The 15,391-nt window shown below is 40.9% G+C and overlaps 1 protein-coding gene across 3 annotated transcripts in view; it reads left to right on the top strand.

Moving 5' to 3' along the window:
- RPIA (ribose 5-phosphate isomerase A) overlaps positions 1-15,391 on the top strand; it is a 52,531-nt gene that overhangs the window by 3,161 nt on the left and 33,979 nt on the right. For 2 of the 3 annotated variants that reach the window (XM_036224270.1, XM_016147767.2), the window contains exons 2-4: positions 2,745-2,805; positions 4,279-4,334; positions 13,956-14,015. In XM_036224270.1, the coding sequence (XP_036080163.1) occupies positions 2,745-2,805; positions 4,279-4,334; positions 13,956-14,015 (177 nt within the window). The remainder of the gene's footprint in view (positions 1-2,744; positions 2,806-4,278; positions 4,335-13,955; positions 14,016-15,391) is intronic. The other variant, XM_016147776.2, reaches the window with a different exon arrangement.

Genomic DNA, 15,391 nt, shown 5'->3' with positions numbered 1-15,391 from the left:
GACATGGTTGAAGAGCTTTGGGCCAGCAGCTTTTTGCATTTCATGGCCTCCTCCAAAAGCCAGGGGAGTGTACTGTGCAAATAGTCACATCTATAAATTGCCTTTTTCTTCTCTTTCTCCTTGTTCCAAATTGCCTTGAGCTAACTTGTTTCTTGTCTTTCCTTATCTTTCTTTGTTCTGCGGGACCACTCTCTTAATCATTAAACCCTTAGGTCAGCATCAAACAAAGCCTCAGGTCTGTTGACCACAAAAACAGTTTCAGTTAAACCAAAGATAATATCTTGCAGTTCTGTACCAAAGAAGGCAGAACAACCCTTGAAACCAGACAGGACTACGCCATGACTGACATCAGGACCTGATGTGATGGTCAACTGCTTTCTACCCTAGCCGCAACCAATCAGTAGAGCCCATGACCATAGCTCCCTTAGCTACCATGACTGATGAGTTTTGCCCTGTATAACTTATCCCTTAGAGGCCAAGTCTTTGAGCTCTAGCTCGCCTGTGTCTGCAAGTTTGATGTGCAGGCAAGGCGAACTCCTTGTGTTCAGTAACAGGAGGAGCTTTGCACAGAGCTTGTCTGACTCACCTAGCTCATCTGTGTGACATGAATGTATAGCTGAACATGATAATGAAGCTGGCAGTTAAATTACTGTATAGCTAGAGCTCTCAGTTTCGGGTGAGATCGAGCCTACCTAGGCATAAATAAGTCAAGATATTTATTTTCTAATACTTGAAGATTTTTGCATTTTCTGATATTCAGTTATTTTGCATGTTTTGCATTGTACCATTTTGAAGACCTTGCTATTGAGGTTTGCCCAGGTAGCTAAATGACTATTGGATACTTTGCCTTCTTGAGGGCATTGTCGCAGGTGGAATCCCGACCTAGCATGAGCTCTATTTTGGAATGTTGAGCTAGTAAGTTATTTATATCAGGTCAGGAACACAGAGGTTGATGGGTTAAGCCTCTGTAGATAGGAGACACTGAACTGGAAGTGGGGACATTAGTTTTTGATTTCTTTTTTTGTAATTCTCTCCACCTATTGGTCATTCTTTCTAGTCTTTTCTAGATTGATGTGTTGTTCATTTTGAGGAGGGCAGAACAGAGACCAGACTTGGGTATTCCTCTGGCCTTTGTCTTATGGAGAGTGAGTGGTGATGCCTCTTTGTCCTGAGGGGCCTCCAGACCTTTTTTTTTTATCCTCCTAGGAAGAAAGTTTCACTTTGGCTTCTCTTGCCAAATGAGTTCATTGTTAATCAGTTGCTGACACTCTTGAGATGTTTGAATGAAATGATGTTTCAGCAAAATGAACTTGGGGAAGTTGCTTATTCAAAGTGAGGTTCTGTAGGGAGGTGGTTGATGTTGTTAAAAGATGGTTTTTTCAAAAGCTAAAATCTTGATGCTTATACATGTATAAACATGTATCAAAGATTTTATTTAATTCATTAAATTAATGAGAGAACTGGAAAAGATGTTATAACCTGTTCACAGGAAAAACCAAAGAACCATAAATTTATATGCAGTCAAAAAATGTTAAATAAAATAAATTTGTAAGATCTATAGGTTAATAATCAAGATCTCACAAAATATAATAATTTGCAGTTCTGTGGACAATAATTATTTGTGTTAGTTATTAGTGGTTTTCTGCAAGTTAAAGTCTATCTTTACAGAGTTGCAAAATGGCCTAGTCAAGGCAAAGGCACACACACCTGTAGGATCAGATAATACAGGACCTGCACCCTCCTGCATTCCACTGAGTGGACATCCTGTAATCCCTTTTGCTCATTTCTAAATTTTAAATTTTTCTGTGCAGTGTCGAATTCATCTCTGAAGTGAGGATAATGGGTCTTGACATCACAAGAGCTTATTGTGAGATTCGACTTGTATTAACATTTATAAGGTGCTTAATAAATGGTAGCTGCCACTTAAGTTTTTAGCTATTTTGCCTTAGACTGACAGGAAATTGTTGCCAGGAAGTTGCTTAGACACTGAACTCAACATTAGTTCCTGAGTATGTATACCCTGACCTTGTTGTGCTGTTTGTGGTCTAACTGACCTTGGCTGGGCCCCTACTGTGCCCCTGGTATACTCATAGGTACCTTCCCTTTTTCTTAAGAAGGCCAGCTCAGTAGTGTGATGCCTGTTTCTTGTCGTTTAAACTCAGGAAGTGTTCTGTGTTTATTACAAATCCTTCCTATTGCAGGCGAAGACTTTCTCATGTTCTTAACTTAGCCTTTGCTCTTTCCCCACATTCTTTGAGGCAGGCTTATTATACACATAGAGACCAGTTGGCATCAGCTGGACAGATGCTGATGTAATTCCCTATTTCGTGGTTATTTCAAACTCTTATCTCTTCTGACTTTGAGGAAAGTCTAGATGGTGGGCTTGATATGTCCCTCAGGTTCCCTGCGATGCCGCCAGCATTAAGTGCATGTGGTCAGTCTCCTGCCTTCTAGATGTTAAGCTTTTATGAAAAGGCACCGAAGCCAGAAACGTCTCCTTTCTTCTCTGGGTGCACCAGGGCTCTCTTTTTTTTCCGGGGGCCTTTCCTTTCTGATCACCCTGCCCAAGAGACTTTCTGTGCTCATCTGCAGGCCATTTTTGGGAGGCCGACTTAAGGTGCTGAACGTTGTAAGTGAGCAAAGCCTTTTGTCTGATAGGATGTAGGGAGTGTAAACATTAGACAACAGGCCCAAAATGGAGTTGCTTATGCTGAGTTTTGTTTCTTTCTCTCCTTTTTTGGCAGAATAACCAGGTGCTGGGAATTGGAAGCGGGTCTACAATTGTCCACGCTGTGCAGCGAATAGGTGTGTCCCTGGGCTGGCTGTCTACTGCACGTTCTGTGTGGGTAGAGGTGGGGGGGGGTGAGGAGGGAGAGGAGGTGGGGCACAGGTTGGGCAACTACCTTGCTTGACTCCAGCAGTGTGGCATGTGGGAGAGGGGCATCTTGTCTGAAGTCAGTTGAGTGTACCTGCTCTTCTCTTTTAGAGGGATTCTTGGGCCTCTTCAACCACCTTTGGGGGTTGCCCTGGCTTTGTTTAGTCTGCTCAGCTGTGGGGGATGGGAAGAGTAGACTTAGAGTGAGGTCTCAATAGAATTTTAATCATCATCAGTGATACTGTATATGTAGTTGCAGGGACCCCGAAGCAAGCCCTCTGAAGCTTGTGGGTTCCTTAGGCGAACACAGGCAAACCAATCAAGGTCAGTACAGGCTTGACCCTGCAGTGAATGGGCAGTGCCTGCATTTGGCAGCTGGGCTGGTTCCTGTATGGTTTCTCTGTGCTTAGGAAAGGCTGAGGAATCATCAGCCCCTGTGGCTGCTCAACAGGTTTTATTAACCTGCTCTTGTTTGTTAAGAACAAAGCCCAGAGGAAAGGCTTGCCTGGGTGCTGATCTCTTCTAGTTGCCAAAGGCAGTGCTCAATGCACAAAGCCCAGGAAAGCTTTGTCTTTAAGAGGGGTGGTTGTGGTGTGGTGTGTGGTGTGATGGCTTCTGAAAGCCTTCTCATTGGCCTAACAGGGACTTTAGTGTTGCACACGTTTCTGCCTTAGCTCTGAGTGTGTGGAGGATTTTAAAGCACAGGAATTACTGTGGATTTCATAATGACATCTAAACCTCACAAGATGCATACACGGTGATTAAAAAGACTTAAATTTTAACAAGCCTGTGTTTTTCTTAAGACTTTTTTTTTTTTTTAAATCAAGTTTTCCTGAAAGGTAGAAGTCTAAAAGTGAATAAACTCCCTTTAACAACCCTCTGGGTTCTAAAAATGATTCTATTTTTTTACTAAATGCAAAAGTTGAGTTCCAGCATTTCCTTGTAAATGGCAATATAGGGAAGTAGTTAAGACTGAAGATCATATTGCAGTTCTGCCACTTGTTAGCTCTGCAACTACCCAGTTACTTTACCTCTCTGGGCCTTAGTTCCTCATCTGTACATTGGGGATAATAATTGTAACTTACCTTTGAGTTGTTAGAATTAAAAGAGTTCATATGTACAAAGATCTTTGAATATTGCCAGGCATATAATAGTAGCAAACACCGACATTGTTCTTTCTTTAGTTAGTACTTACTTCCTTAAGCTTTCCAGTGTCCCTGTGTTGTGATGTGCGATATATTTCCACCAACTTTTTCACCAAGAGTGGGGACACAGAATTAAAGACAGCTGTCCAAGGGGAGTAGGCCTTTCCTTTTCTATTGAATTTGAACAAATGTGTATACGTCAAGAACAATAAAATGAGGAGAGTGAAAATCCACACATATGGCTTTTGTTCTCCACAGCTGAAAGAGTGAAACAAGAGAATCTGAACCTCGTCTGTATTCCAACTTCCTTCCAGGTATGTCCTGCTTTCCATTCTGTATCTTGGCAGTTGTTGCTGAATCTTCTGGGTCCCCAGGGACACAGAGGTGTGGCTCGGGGTTGTGCACTAGAGTTGCTCTAGATGAGAAGAGAGCCAGAGCAGAATAGTCTCTTTTCTTTTTAAAAAATTTTAAATAAATTTATTTATTTTAATTAGTTTCAAGTATACAGCACATTGGTTAGACATTTATATAGTTCATAAAAGGATCCCCCCCAATTGCTCCTTTTCTCCTCTGGTTTTCTACCTAGCCAATATATTAATGCTAACTACATTCCCTATGCCATTTTCCCCATCTCCATGACCATCCATCAAGTACTAATTTGTATGTGTTTAACCCTTCACCCCATTTTCCCAGCCCCCCAAACTTCCCTCTCCTCTGTCACCAAATTGTCCACTGTATTTGTGAGTCTTTTTGATTAGTTTGTTCTTTTTGTTCTTCAGATTCCACATAGAAGTGAAATCACATGGTATTTATCTTTCTCTGACTTATTTCACTCAGCATAATATCCTCTAGGTCCATCCATGCAAATAGTAGGATTTCATTTTTTTAATGGCTAAGTAATAGTCCATTTTATATATTAACCATACTTTCTTTATCTAATCATCTGTTGATGGGCGTTTAGGTTGCTTCCATAACTTGGCTATTGTAAATCGTGCTGCCATGAATATCAAGGTGCATAGATCTTTATGAATTATTGTTTTGGTTTTCTTTGGATAAATACCCAGAAGTGCAATTGCTGGGTGAGAATAGTCTCTTTACTGAGGACTACTCCTTAGATGTGCAGTTTTAGATGCATTCATTTATTCACTCAGTGACTATTTCTGTGTCTCTTGTGTTAGGCGTGATGGAGTATGTAGAGATGATCACATGGTCTCTAAAGGAACGTTATTTCCATTTATAGATGAAAAAACTGAGGCAAAGAGCAGTAAGTGATGTGTCAAGTAATGCAAGTATAGTATTTTGAGTTCATGTGTAATGCCATTTCACTGTAAAATATTGGGGGCTGGTGGAGGAAAACAGTGGAGCCAGTTAAATATAGAGAAAGCTAAGGGAAAAGTAGACTTCAGGAAGGGAAGAGAGAGAGGTGCTCAGATAGAGCCATCTCTGTCCTCATCTGGCCATTGTGGGAAGGAGTATGTGTATAATCTCTCATTGAATTCATCATGGAGATACTGTGAACTGAGGTAAAGGTTGGAATTGCAGATAGTTGGTGCTACTGTGACTTTGTGGACTTAGTTTTGGACAGGCGGGTCTTAGGAAACTTCCAATCCTGGAAGCTCAGTGCTGGCAGCCTATAGATAGCTCTAGTGAGAGGAGGGAGCTGTTAAGGGGGTGAGAGATTTCTTTTAGGTCTGTCAGAGTAGGGAGTGGGAAAGGGATTTCAGGTAGACAAGACAGGAAATTAGGATGGTGAGAGCTTTCTTGAAGTGAAATCTCTTGTGGGTCTTCAATAAGGTGGGTGGGCACCCAAGGGACTGAAGACAACACCATAATTTCTGCTTCAGGTTAGAAAATGAGTGGTTTTACATTGCCTCTTTGCCTTTGAAATCCTGCTGTCCTGAGAAGATGCTTTTAAAATTGGTTTCCTTGGTCTTTCGAAAAGCTGTGTCTAATTTTTTCAAGTGACTTGATCATCTAATATTTTTCCTATTTAGTAAATTATTTTATATAGGTGTTTATTTTTAATTGAAGCCATACAGTCATATGCCACATAATGTTTTGGTCAGTGATGGGCCACACACATGATGGTGGTCCTATAAGATTATAATGGAGCCGAAAACTTTCTGTCACCTAGTGATGTTGTAGACATCATAACTTCATAGCGCAGCACATTACTCACATGTTTGTGGTGTTGCTAGTAGTATAATAGTATAGTACACACAATCACAGTACAGGCATACCATCTAGGTTTGTGTAAGTACACTCTGTGTTTCCCAGCAACGAAGTCACCTAACAAATTTCTCAGAATGGATCCTGTTGTTAAGTGAAATATGACTATATACAACACATGAATTGAAGAATCAAATAATTCAAATCTTTTTATTAATACACACACACACACACACACACACATACACATTCCCCTTACTTCCCACTCCTGACTACTACCATTTCTTACTCTTTAGATGGACATACTTTTAAAACTGCATTAGCTGATTTAATATTTCCTCCAGTATCTTAAAATGACATGCTTTTGTTATTTATTTGTTTTTCAGTGTTATGTATTAATTCTGCACTGAATAGATGAATGGAAGATAGCATTTGGTCATCTTTTACCACCTTGATCTCATGGTTCACACACACCCTTCCCTCCCAGTCTTTCAGTAGTTACGTTTTGGTGAGGCTTTACTCAATGTTTACAGAATTATGACCATCCAATTACAACTGAACGGCATAGTGTGCTATGATTACTCCTCCTTACCGGCCCATTATTTTGTTCTCTCAAAAGTTAAGTAAATGTGACCTTTGTTTTTTTCATTTGCTTGGTTGGCTCTATACTCCTTTTTAATTTACCTGTAAGTAAGCTCTTCTTACCTGGATTGGAAAATCTCACCTCTTTTTGACATGGTGGATATTCTACTCCATTAATTTTATCTTCTTGGCCAAGTCTCTTTGGGTGGTTAGGGTTGGTAATGCTGTGGGAGCTGCACTTGGCTGCTATCTTGGGGCCTCCCTTCACAGTCAGGAAGTTACCTCCTCTTCCTCCTGTTTTGGACATCCTGTTGGCCCTGTTCCTCCTCACTCTTCCTCCACACCCTTATGTTTTCTTCAGTTTGGGTGAAGCACAACCTTTTACTCAAGTGCATGGAATGCAAATTTGTTGACACTTTGGATGTTTGAAAATTTTGTTAGCCTCTTTCGAAGTCGGTTATTTGATTTATTAGACAATTCTATATTAAGTAATTTCTTAGAATTTTGAATACATTTCTCTGCTGTCTTCTGGTTTTCAATTTGCTGTCGAGCTTGAAACTATTCTAATTTTTGATCCTCTGTCTGAAACTTGTTTTTTATTTTCTCTGAACTTATGCCCTTTTATTATCTTTTCTTTGTCTCCAGTGTTCTCAGATTTCACTATGTTGTGTCTCGATGTGCATTTATTTTTGTCCACTATGCTGGGTACTTGCTAGGACATTTCATTCTGCCAATTTCACTCTTCAGTTTGGGGAATTTTTTTCTGTTAATTTCTTGGATTTTCTGTCTTCTGTTTTCTCTGGTCTTTCTAGGACTCTTGTTGTGTTCTTGGTACCTGTGGACTGTTCTGTCCCTTTGTCTTTTCAGCTTTTTCTTTTTCTAACCTTTCTGTTGAGCATCCTTTTCTCTCATATGTCTAAATTTCAAACAAGAACTACATTTGTTCTCTGAAAGTTGTTTTTGTTGTTTTTATGGGTTCAATTTTTTCAGTTTCTTCTCGTCTCTCTGAGGATGTCAATGATAACTTTGTTCTTAAGATTTCTTCTTAAATATCTGTTTCCCGAGAGTTATTTTTTTAATACTTTGTTGGAGGTATAATTTATATACAGTAAAATTATCCTTATTAGCATATAATTCTGAGTTTTGACAAACACAGTCATATAACAACCAGCACAGTCAAAATACTATTAGATTGCTTTAGTCTTTTTAAAATTACATTCCTGCTTTTCTTATTTTGATGTTCCTTAGCTGTCTGCTTATTTCGAAGACTGGTAGGCCAAGAAACCAAGTAGAAACTAGCTCTCAGGATGAGGGTGGTCTTTGTTCTAGGCTTCCCTGTGAAGCCCCTATGTTGGGGGAACTCCTGATGTCAGATCATTTATCTTTCTTCTGGTTGGTCAGATTTTCCAGAGAAGATTGTCCAGTTTCCTCTTGGGAGGGTATGCATGGCTGCCCGTGTCCTGGGAGACAAGCAGGTAAGAGGGCTGGAAGATATCTGTCATTATTATGGATATAAACTTGCTCTTAATTCCCCCGTATTCAGTATAGTAGTTGTGGTAGAAGAAAAAGGAGTGTGTACAGCATTTTGCGGAATCTTTTTGAGTGTGATCATGTGGCCTGTTTGCCAGTGGAACGTGACCAAATGGTAGATACGACAGCAGAGGCTTGAAAAGTGCTTTTGCGTTGGGGCTTGGCTCCTCTTGTTGCTGAAACCATTCTGCCATCATGTGAACAAGCCCTGGCTACTCTCATGGCAGATGAGTGGCTGAGGCATGTGAGTGAGGCCATCTGATACCACCCAGCCCAGAAATTTCCCAGTCAGTCCAGGGAATCAGGAGAATTAGTAAATGTTTGTTCTTTTAAACCATTTTGCTTTAGGATGGCTGCTCCACAACAAAATCTTACTTATGGAGTACCGCCGTCTTCAGTTGTGCCTGGCAGCCTGGTCCTGAGACCTGCTGTCTGTCCTTCTTCAGAGAATAAACATGCTGCTCTGAGACTAGTAGAGAAAGATAAGGAGATGTAACAGGGTCCCAACTAGCCTTTCAACCATTCCTTCTTTTTTTACTCCCATCATCATGTCCGTTTCTTGAAGTTCATAGTGCCTGGGTCTGAACCTTTTGGAAAGTTCTTTGCTGTTTATTTGGTTGCATCTTAGCTTTCCCCAATACAGGTTTAGGATTTATCTTCCTCATTTCTGCTATTTACCATTGTGCATCAGTGGTCCAGCTTTTCAAAGTTTTTTGCTATTTTCTCCTTTTTTTTTTTGGCTTATGCCTTTAAGAAAAAACCCTTTATTATAGTTTTACAGAGGTTTTGGGAAAGCTGAGCCAAATACAGGTGTTCATATTGCTCTCTTGAATTGGAAATTTGATCTTTTGTTCTTAAGATAGCGTCATCCTCCAAATCCACTATGTTTTAAGTTGATGATTAACAAGTGTCCCTAAACTGGAAAATACTGGCTGTTTCAATTAATTAGGTGGAAGAGTCGTTCACAGTTCACAGGGCTTTTAAAAATTCACTTGTTCAGTTACTTTCTTGTTTCTGTTTTTTTCCTCCTCAAACCCAAACTTTTGTGTTGAGCCAGATGCATTCTCCTGAAATTATTAAAAAGAAATCGAAATATTTTGTGCCCTACCTTTTACACAAGTAAACCTATAGGAATTTAAAGGATTTGTAAAAATTTTCCCTTTAAAGTTAGGCTTTTGGAAGAGGAGAATTTTAAAAACGCATTTGAAAGTAAGTCAGATCTGGCCTAAGCCAAAAATAGCTATTTTTCGTTCACGCTGGCCTTCAGTCCCCTTGGATTAGGTGGTAGAAAGGAAGATGTTTTCAGATTTTATTGTAGAATTGATGAAAAGCAGAAGGATTGCTAGCCTGACTGTGCCGCTGTCCTTAAGCACAGGAGGCATTTAGGGGCACCAGCTGTGGGGTTGCGGGCGAAAAGACATTGCCTCCTGTCCTTTTTCATAAGCACAAGCTAATCATTAGCTTTTCTGCTCCCTGCACGTTCTAGAGCTGGAAGAGGCTGACAGGTGTTTTCTCTGCTTCCTCAGGAGATAAGACCCCTTAGCTTGTGAGCTTGGCGTGTCTGGTGTCTGATCTCAGTCGTGCATAGAGGCTACATTCGTGCTGACAGAGCCAGTGGTGGGTCGGTACTCCCATGACAGGGCTGTTGTGCTGAATTCCGTGTTATAATTTCCTAGGGCTGCCGTAACAAGACACTGCAAACTGAGTGGCTAAAAAAACAAACAAATTTATTGTCTCAGTTCTGGAGGCTGGCAATCCAAGATCAAGAAGTTGGTAAGGTTGATTCCTTCGAAGGTTATGAGGGAGAATTTGTTCTATTTCTTTGTCCTACCTTCTGGTGGTTTGCTGGCAATCTTTGGAATTGCTTGGCTTATAGGTGCAGCACCCTGGTTTCTGCCTTCATGTTCACATGGTCTCTTCCCTGTGCACATCTGTTTCTGTGTCCAAATTTCCCCTTATAAGAACACCAGTCCTGTTGGATTAGGGCCCACCCTAATGATGTCACTTTAACTTGGTTACCTCTGTGAAGACCTTGTCTCCACATAAGGTCACACTCTGGGGTCCTGGGGGTTAGAACTTCAACATATCTTTTTTTTTTAGGGGAACACAGTTCAACCCCTAACACTCAGGAAGGATGACACCCATGCTTTTTGTGAGAATGACTTCTCTGTGTGAGCAGGGCCACTCGCAGGGGCCCTGAGGGGAGTCCAGTCAAAGGTGGGGAGAAGGGAGTGTTGGAGGACTTGCTGATGGAAGCACGCTTCAAGGGAAAGGGTCTCAACCCGGTGGGATCTTGCAGTCATTGTACAGGGTTGTCCTCTGTGTTGTGAATGTGATACATGCTGTTTAAAGATTATACAGATGCTGTGCTCAAATTACTGGTTATTGTCTGGAGAGGTGAGAGTTGGGTAGGGCAGGGGATTATAGCAGGTCTAGCTGCATGATGTAGACAACAATTACCAATCGGCCCTTCTCATGTGCCAGACTCTGGACAGGTGCTAGGGGAGCTAGTGGTGGTGATGAAGCAGAGTTCACTTGGACATACCAATTGTTGAGGGTATATGTATTTTCTTTAAGGGATATGAGGCTCCTTGTACATGGGAGGTGTTATTCATTATCTCCAGTGTCCAGTGTGGTGCCTGGCCCTTAGGCACTCTTTGTTTGCTGGATGAATTAATGCTGCATTTATGTGCGTCATTTGTTACAAATAATATAGTAGAGAAGAAGTAATGATAATTTACCTTTTAGAGGAAGGAGAGCCCCTCTTTGCCCATGAGATTGGGCAGACTTCCTGGAAAAGACATCCTTTGAGTTAGGTATGAAGTGCTGGTGTTGGGAGAAGGCAGAGCACTTCAGTTAGAGGAGGAATGCCAAGACCTCAAAGAATTCCTCTTAAAATTATTGTTAATAGTATTATTATTAGCATATTATTATGTAAGACGACTTCATTTCCGTTTATAAGCAGGTCTGTCCTCTCCTTTTTTTCTTCTATCATTCTCTCTATATTTCTTTTTTTCTTAATTGCATTCCTAGTCCCTAGACAGGACCAGGAAACAGGAGACAGTATTTCTGGTCCTCGATCTGTTCCTAACTGTGTGACCTCCCTCACCATCCATTCCTTACACATGGGTTTACACTAAGTGGCTCCTTTTGGATTGATCTCACAGTGACCAGTTATTAACTCAACTGTTGGTTTAATATGATGCTAACTGCTGTAGGATACAAGAGTATATAAAATGTGGTCTCTCATGTGCTGATTATAGCTTAGGTAGACAATAAGACATTCTCATGGTGCTTTGAACTTAAGAAATGTTCAGTTAAAATGATATGTTTACATAGGACTTTTCTCATAGGAATCATCATAGAGGAGTCTGCTGACATCCAGTTTTCATTTACTATATCTCAATTCACTTTAGTACTGTTTCTAAAGTAGATAAAATTAGTAAGATCATGGTATATCACACCATTTTATTTGCATGATAGAATATCACACTGAACTATATGCAGTTCTTATCATTTTTCTAATGCCCGTGTTAGATATTTATTGCTATGGAACAAATTACTCTTAAACTTAGACATTTCAAACAATAAATGAACAATAAATGTATTATTTCATGGTTTCCAAGAGTCAGGAATCTGGAGTGATTTAGTTGGGTGGTCTTGGCTTTGGGTCTCTTGTGAGGTTGCCCGGGCCCCAGTTGAAGGATCTGCTTCCAAGCTCAGCCACATGGGTGTTTGCAGGCCTCAGTTTGTCACAGGCAATTGAGTAGAGTGTCTTCAGGACATAGCAGCTGGTTTCCCCTGGAGTGTGTCATTTGAGAGGCTAAGGGAGAGGAGAAAAGGTGGGAGGGAAGGATTACTTGAGCATGCTTCACCCTTAGTCTGCTACCTAGTGGCATTCTGTATGAACTGATCTCTGAAGTATCATGCCATCTCCCCTGCTGTGTGCCATTGGTCACAGACCAACCCTAGGGCATTGTGGGCAGAAATACCCAAAGGCACGATTACTAGGAGGAGGGGCTCATTGTGGATAACCTTGGAAGCTGCCTTCCTGACAGCTCTTCCTAGTGTTTTTATATATAGTCTTCAAGTCTGGAATTATGGTGGTTTCTCCAGTACCACTTTTGGAGAAATCTAGAAACTTCAAAATAATCCAGCAATACCATTTTAATGGTTGTTTTCTCCATGATACATATTATATATATTTTGTTTTCTCTTCATTATGTATATTTTGTTCTTTAATAAGAACAAAATCATGTTTGTTTGTTTTTTTTAACTTGTTTTTTTCAGTCAGCATTTTATTTTAGCCTTTTATCGTGGAAAATTTCAAACTTCAACAAGGATAATGAACAATATAATGAACTTCCATCACCCAGTTTGAACAATTTTCACTTCATGGCCAATTAATTTTGTTTTATCTGTACCTCATTCTCTTCCACCTTGTTTATTTTGAAACAAATCCCAGTCATAGTATAATTCACTGATATATTTCATTATGTCTCTGAAAAATAGGGAGACTTAAACATCTCAACAATACTAAAAAATATGATAATCTTTAATAGTGTCCAATAAAAATCCAGGGTTTAAATTTCCCCTCTTATCCTTAAAAGTATTTTTTACAGTTTTTTTGAATCAGGGTTCAAAATAAAGGCTGTATATTGCAAATCTCAGGTCTTTGTATTTTATTCTCAGTGTTGAGGATTTTGGATTTAAGGCATTACATTGGTCATTTTGTCTGTCCCTATCTTTTTGTAGATGGAAAACTTGCCAGAGGTCGTGTGGCTGGTTCATTTAAGATAGAACCCAGAGCTTCTGATTCTTAAACTCAGGTGCTTTTCACTGTAAGCAGAAATATTTTTAAGACATGCCTTGGAAAAAAACTTTTTTCATCCTTTGGTTCCTCTGCATATTATAAACAATGACATATATCCTCATCACTTGGACTTGGGTGGTCCAAGGTTCATGGTGCATTTATTCCAGCTAAGGATCCTGCTTGGGGCCATGGGGCGGTAACCACTGCTCTCCCCTTTGGTCAGCCTGTTCGAAAGGTTAACTATGGTGCATGTCTGTAAAGTCAATAGTACTTTATAGACATGCTCCAGAACATCCTAAATTTTGCCCAGTCTGGTGCTCTCAATTTGCCATGCTCCTCACTTAGCCTTTCCAGAAGTTCTGCCTTTATATACTCTTCCGAGTGTGTATATTCTTATGCTTATTTTTACTCAATAGCGTAGCCTGGAAATCATTCCACATCAATTCATTGTGATCTTCCTCAGTCTTTTTTTCACATTTTTGGATTGTTTTTAGAAACTTTTCTAATATTTTGTAGATTTGGTTTTTATTTTAGGAAATTTTTAAAGCACTGTATTACCCAAAGCTATAGGAGGCCATGACAGATACTTATTGTCTTAAATAGCAGGTCACTGAGGAGGAGCTCTTTTGTGTACTGTTTGCCTTCTTCTGGCTCCCAGGATGAATTAACTTCGTTTTACCTTCCATGGGGCTAGATCTTTTACCTTGGTGAGCCAGGTTGAGATTTGAGAGGGAGCCTTGGTCAGGACTCAATGTTCGACACTTTAATCCAACAGAATTTTGAAAATCCTTGTCAGTGCTCAGGATAAATGATCATGGGTGCTTTTTCCTGTCCTCCGTAGGCCCGTCAGCTCATCCTGCAGCATGGCTTAACGCTCAGTGACCTGGACCGACACCCAGAGGTAAGAGAGAGGCCATTCTGTCTCTGCCCCTTTTTTATGGCTTTCACTTGTTCATGGGCTCGCTATATCTTGTCAAGTCTAGGAGTAAGTTTGGTTCATCATATTAGCATTCCTCCTGAGACCTTGAATGTTAACCCTGGCCTAGGGCACAAGTGGAGAGGTAGTTGGTTCCCAGTACATTCCCTGTGGTCTAACCATGAGGGTTCAGTTTGAGTATGGTAGAGTGGGATTGGATGAGCCCAAGACTGCACACAAAGGGCTTCCTTTGGTCCTTGGACAGAGATATGAGAGTGAGCCAGCCCTGAGAGCTTACCACCAAGTGGAGAAAAGAAGTAATCATCTGAGGCAGCCATGGACATTTAAAAACAGATTAAAATTAAGTTTTATGATAAAGACAGTTAAAAACATGGGCAATCCAGAGGAGACCGAAGTCGATGAGGTTGAGTAGCATGCTCGTAGCTAGCATTTACTGAGCCCTTACTGTATACGAAGTGTTATGCTCAGTACAGTACCTGTGGTAAACTGTTTAATCTCCAGTAGTGTTAAGGTGGGTACCATTATTATCCCATTTTACAGATCTGTAAAAGGCACATAGAGGGCAAGCACTTGCCTAAGGCCATGCTTTTTGTAATTGGCAAAGCCTCAGTATGAATTTGGGTGCTTCTAGCACTAGGGTGGCACTACTTAGAAGGGTTTTGTGGGAAGAGGTGGGGCTGTGAAAACTGGGTGGTTGGAGCAGGAGGGGACATTCCAGTAAGCAGTTCCAGGTAGGCACATGGGTATATGCAGACAATACTCAGGCTAGTTGGGGTGATTTGGACCAAGTAGTGGCATGCATGGGTGCAGTGGGGTAAAGGGGAGAGGGGAAGGCTGGATCGGAAGAGTGAGGTGGGGTTTTAGCTCCAAAACCAGGCTGGTGGTCGGGTCTTGATGGTGGTCTAGTAACCCAGTTGTGATGGTACACATGGGCCTCTGATGGGTTAGTAGGAACTACGGGACAGTCTCATTGAGAGAGTTCTGTGGGTAGAGAGCCAGGGCACAGGCCGAATCAGCTGTTCAGTGCTCTCAGGTGAATGGTTTGGGTTGAAGGTGGGCCTGCTACTCGGACAAAGGGTTGCAACTTTCCAGGCCCTGGAGAGTTGCCAAGGCAAAGCCTGGCCCTGGGGTTAGTGCAGGGTCAAGGAGGAGCGAGCCAGGCTATAACTTCAGATAGAGGGTTGATATGTAGAAGGATGGAAATAAAGGAGTCTGGCTAAAGCTTTGTAGGCTTTTCACCTGTGCCACAGCAGCCACGCCAAGCAACTTCTAACTGGAGCTTGAACTGAATTTGTATCCTGCTATTTAAAAAAAAAAAAAAAAAAAACCCACACTTGAAG

Source organism: Rousettus aegyptiacus, unplaced genomic scaffold (assembly GCF_014176215.1).
Source record: "Rousettus aegyptiacus isolate mRouAeg1 unplaced genomic scaffold, mRouAeg1.p scaffold_m13_p_7, whole genome shotgun sequence".
Lineage (NCBI taxonomy): Eukaryota > Metazoa > Chordata > Mammalia > Chiroptera > Pteropodidae > Rousettus > Rousettus aegyptiacus.
Note: the sequence above shows the minus strand (reverse complement) of the source record. Positions and strands in the feature narration are given on the sequence as shown.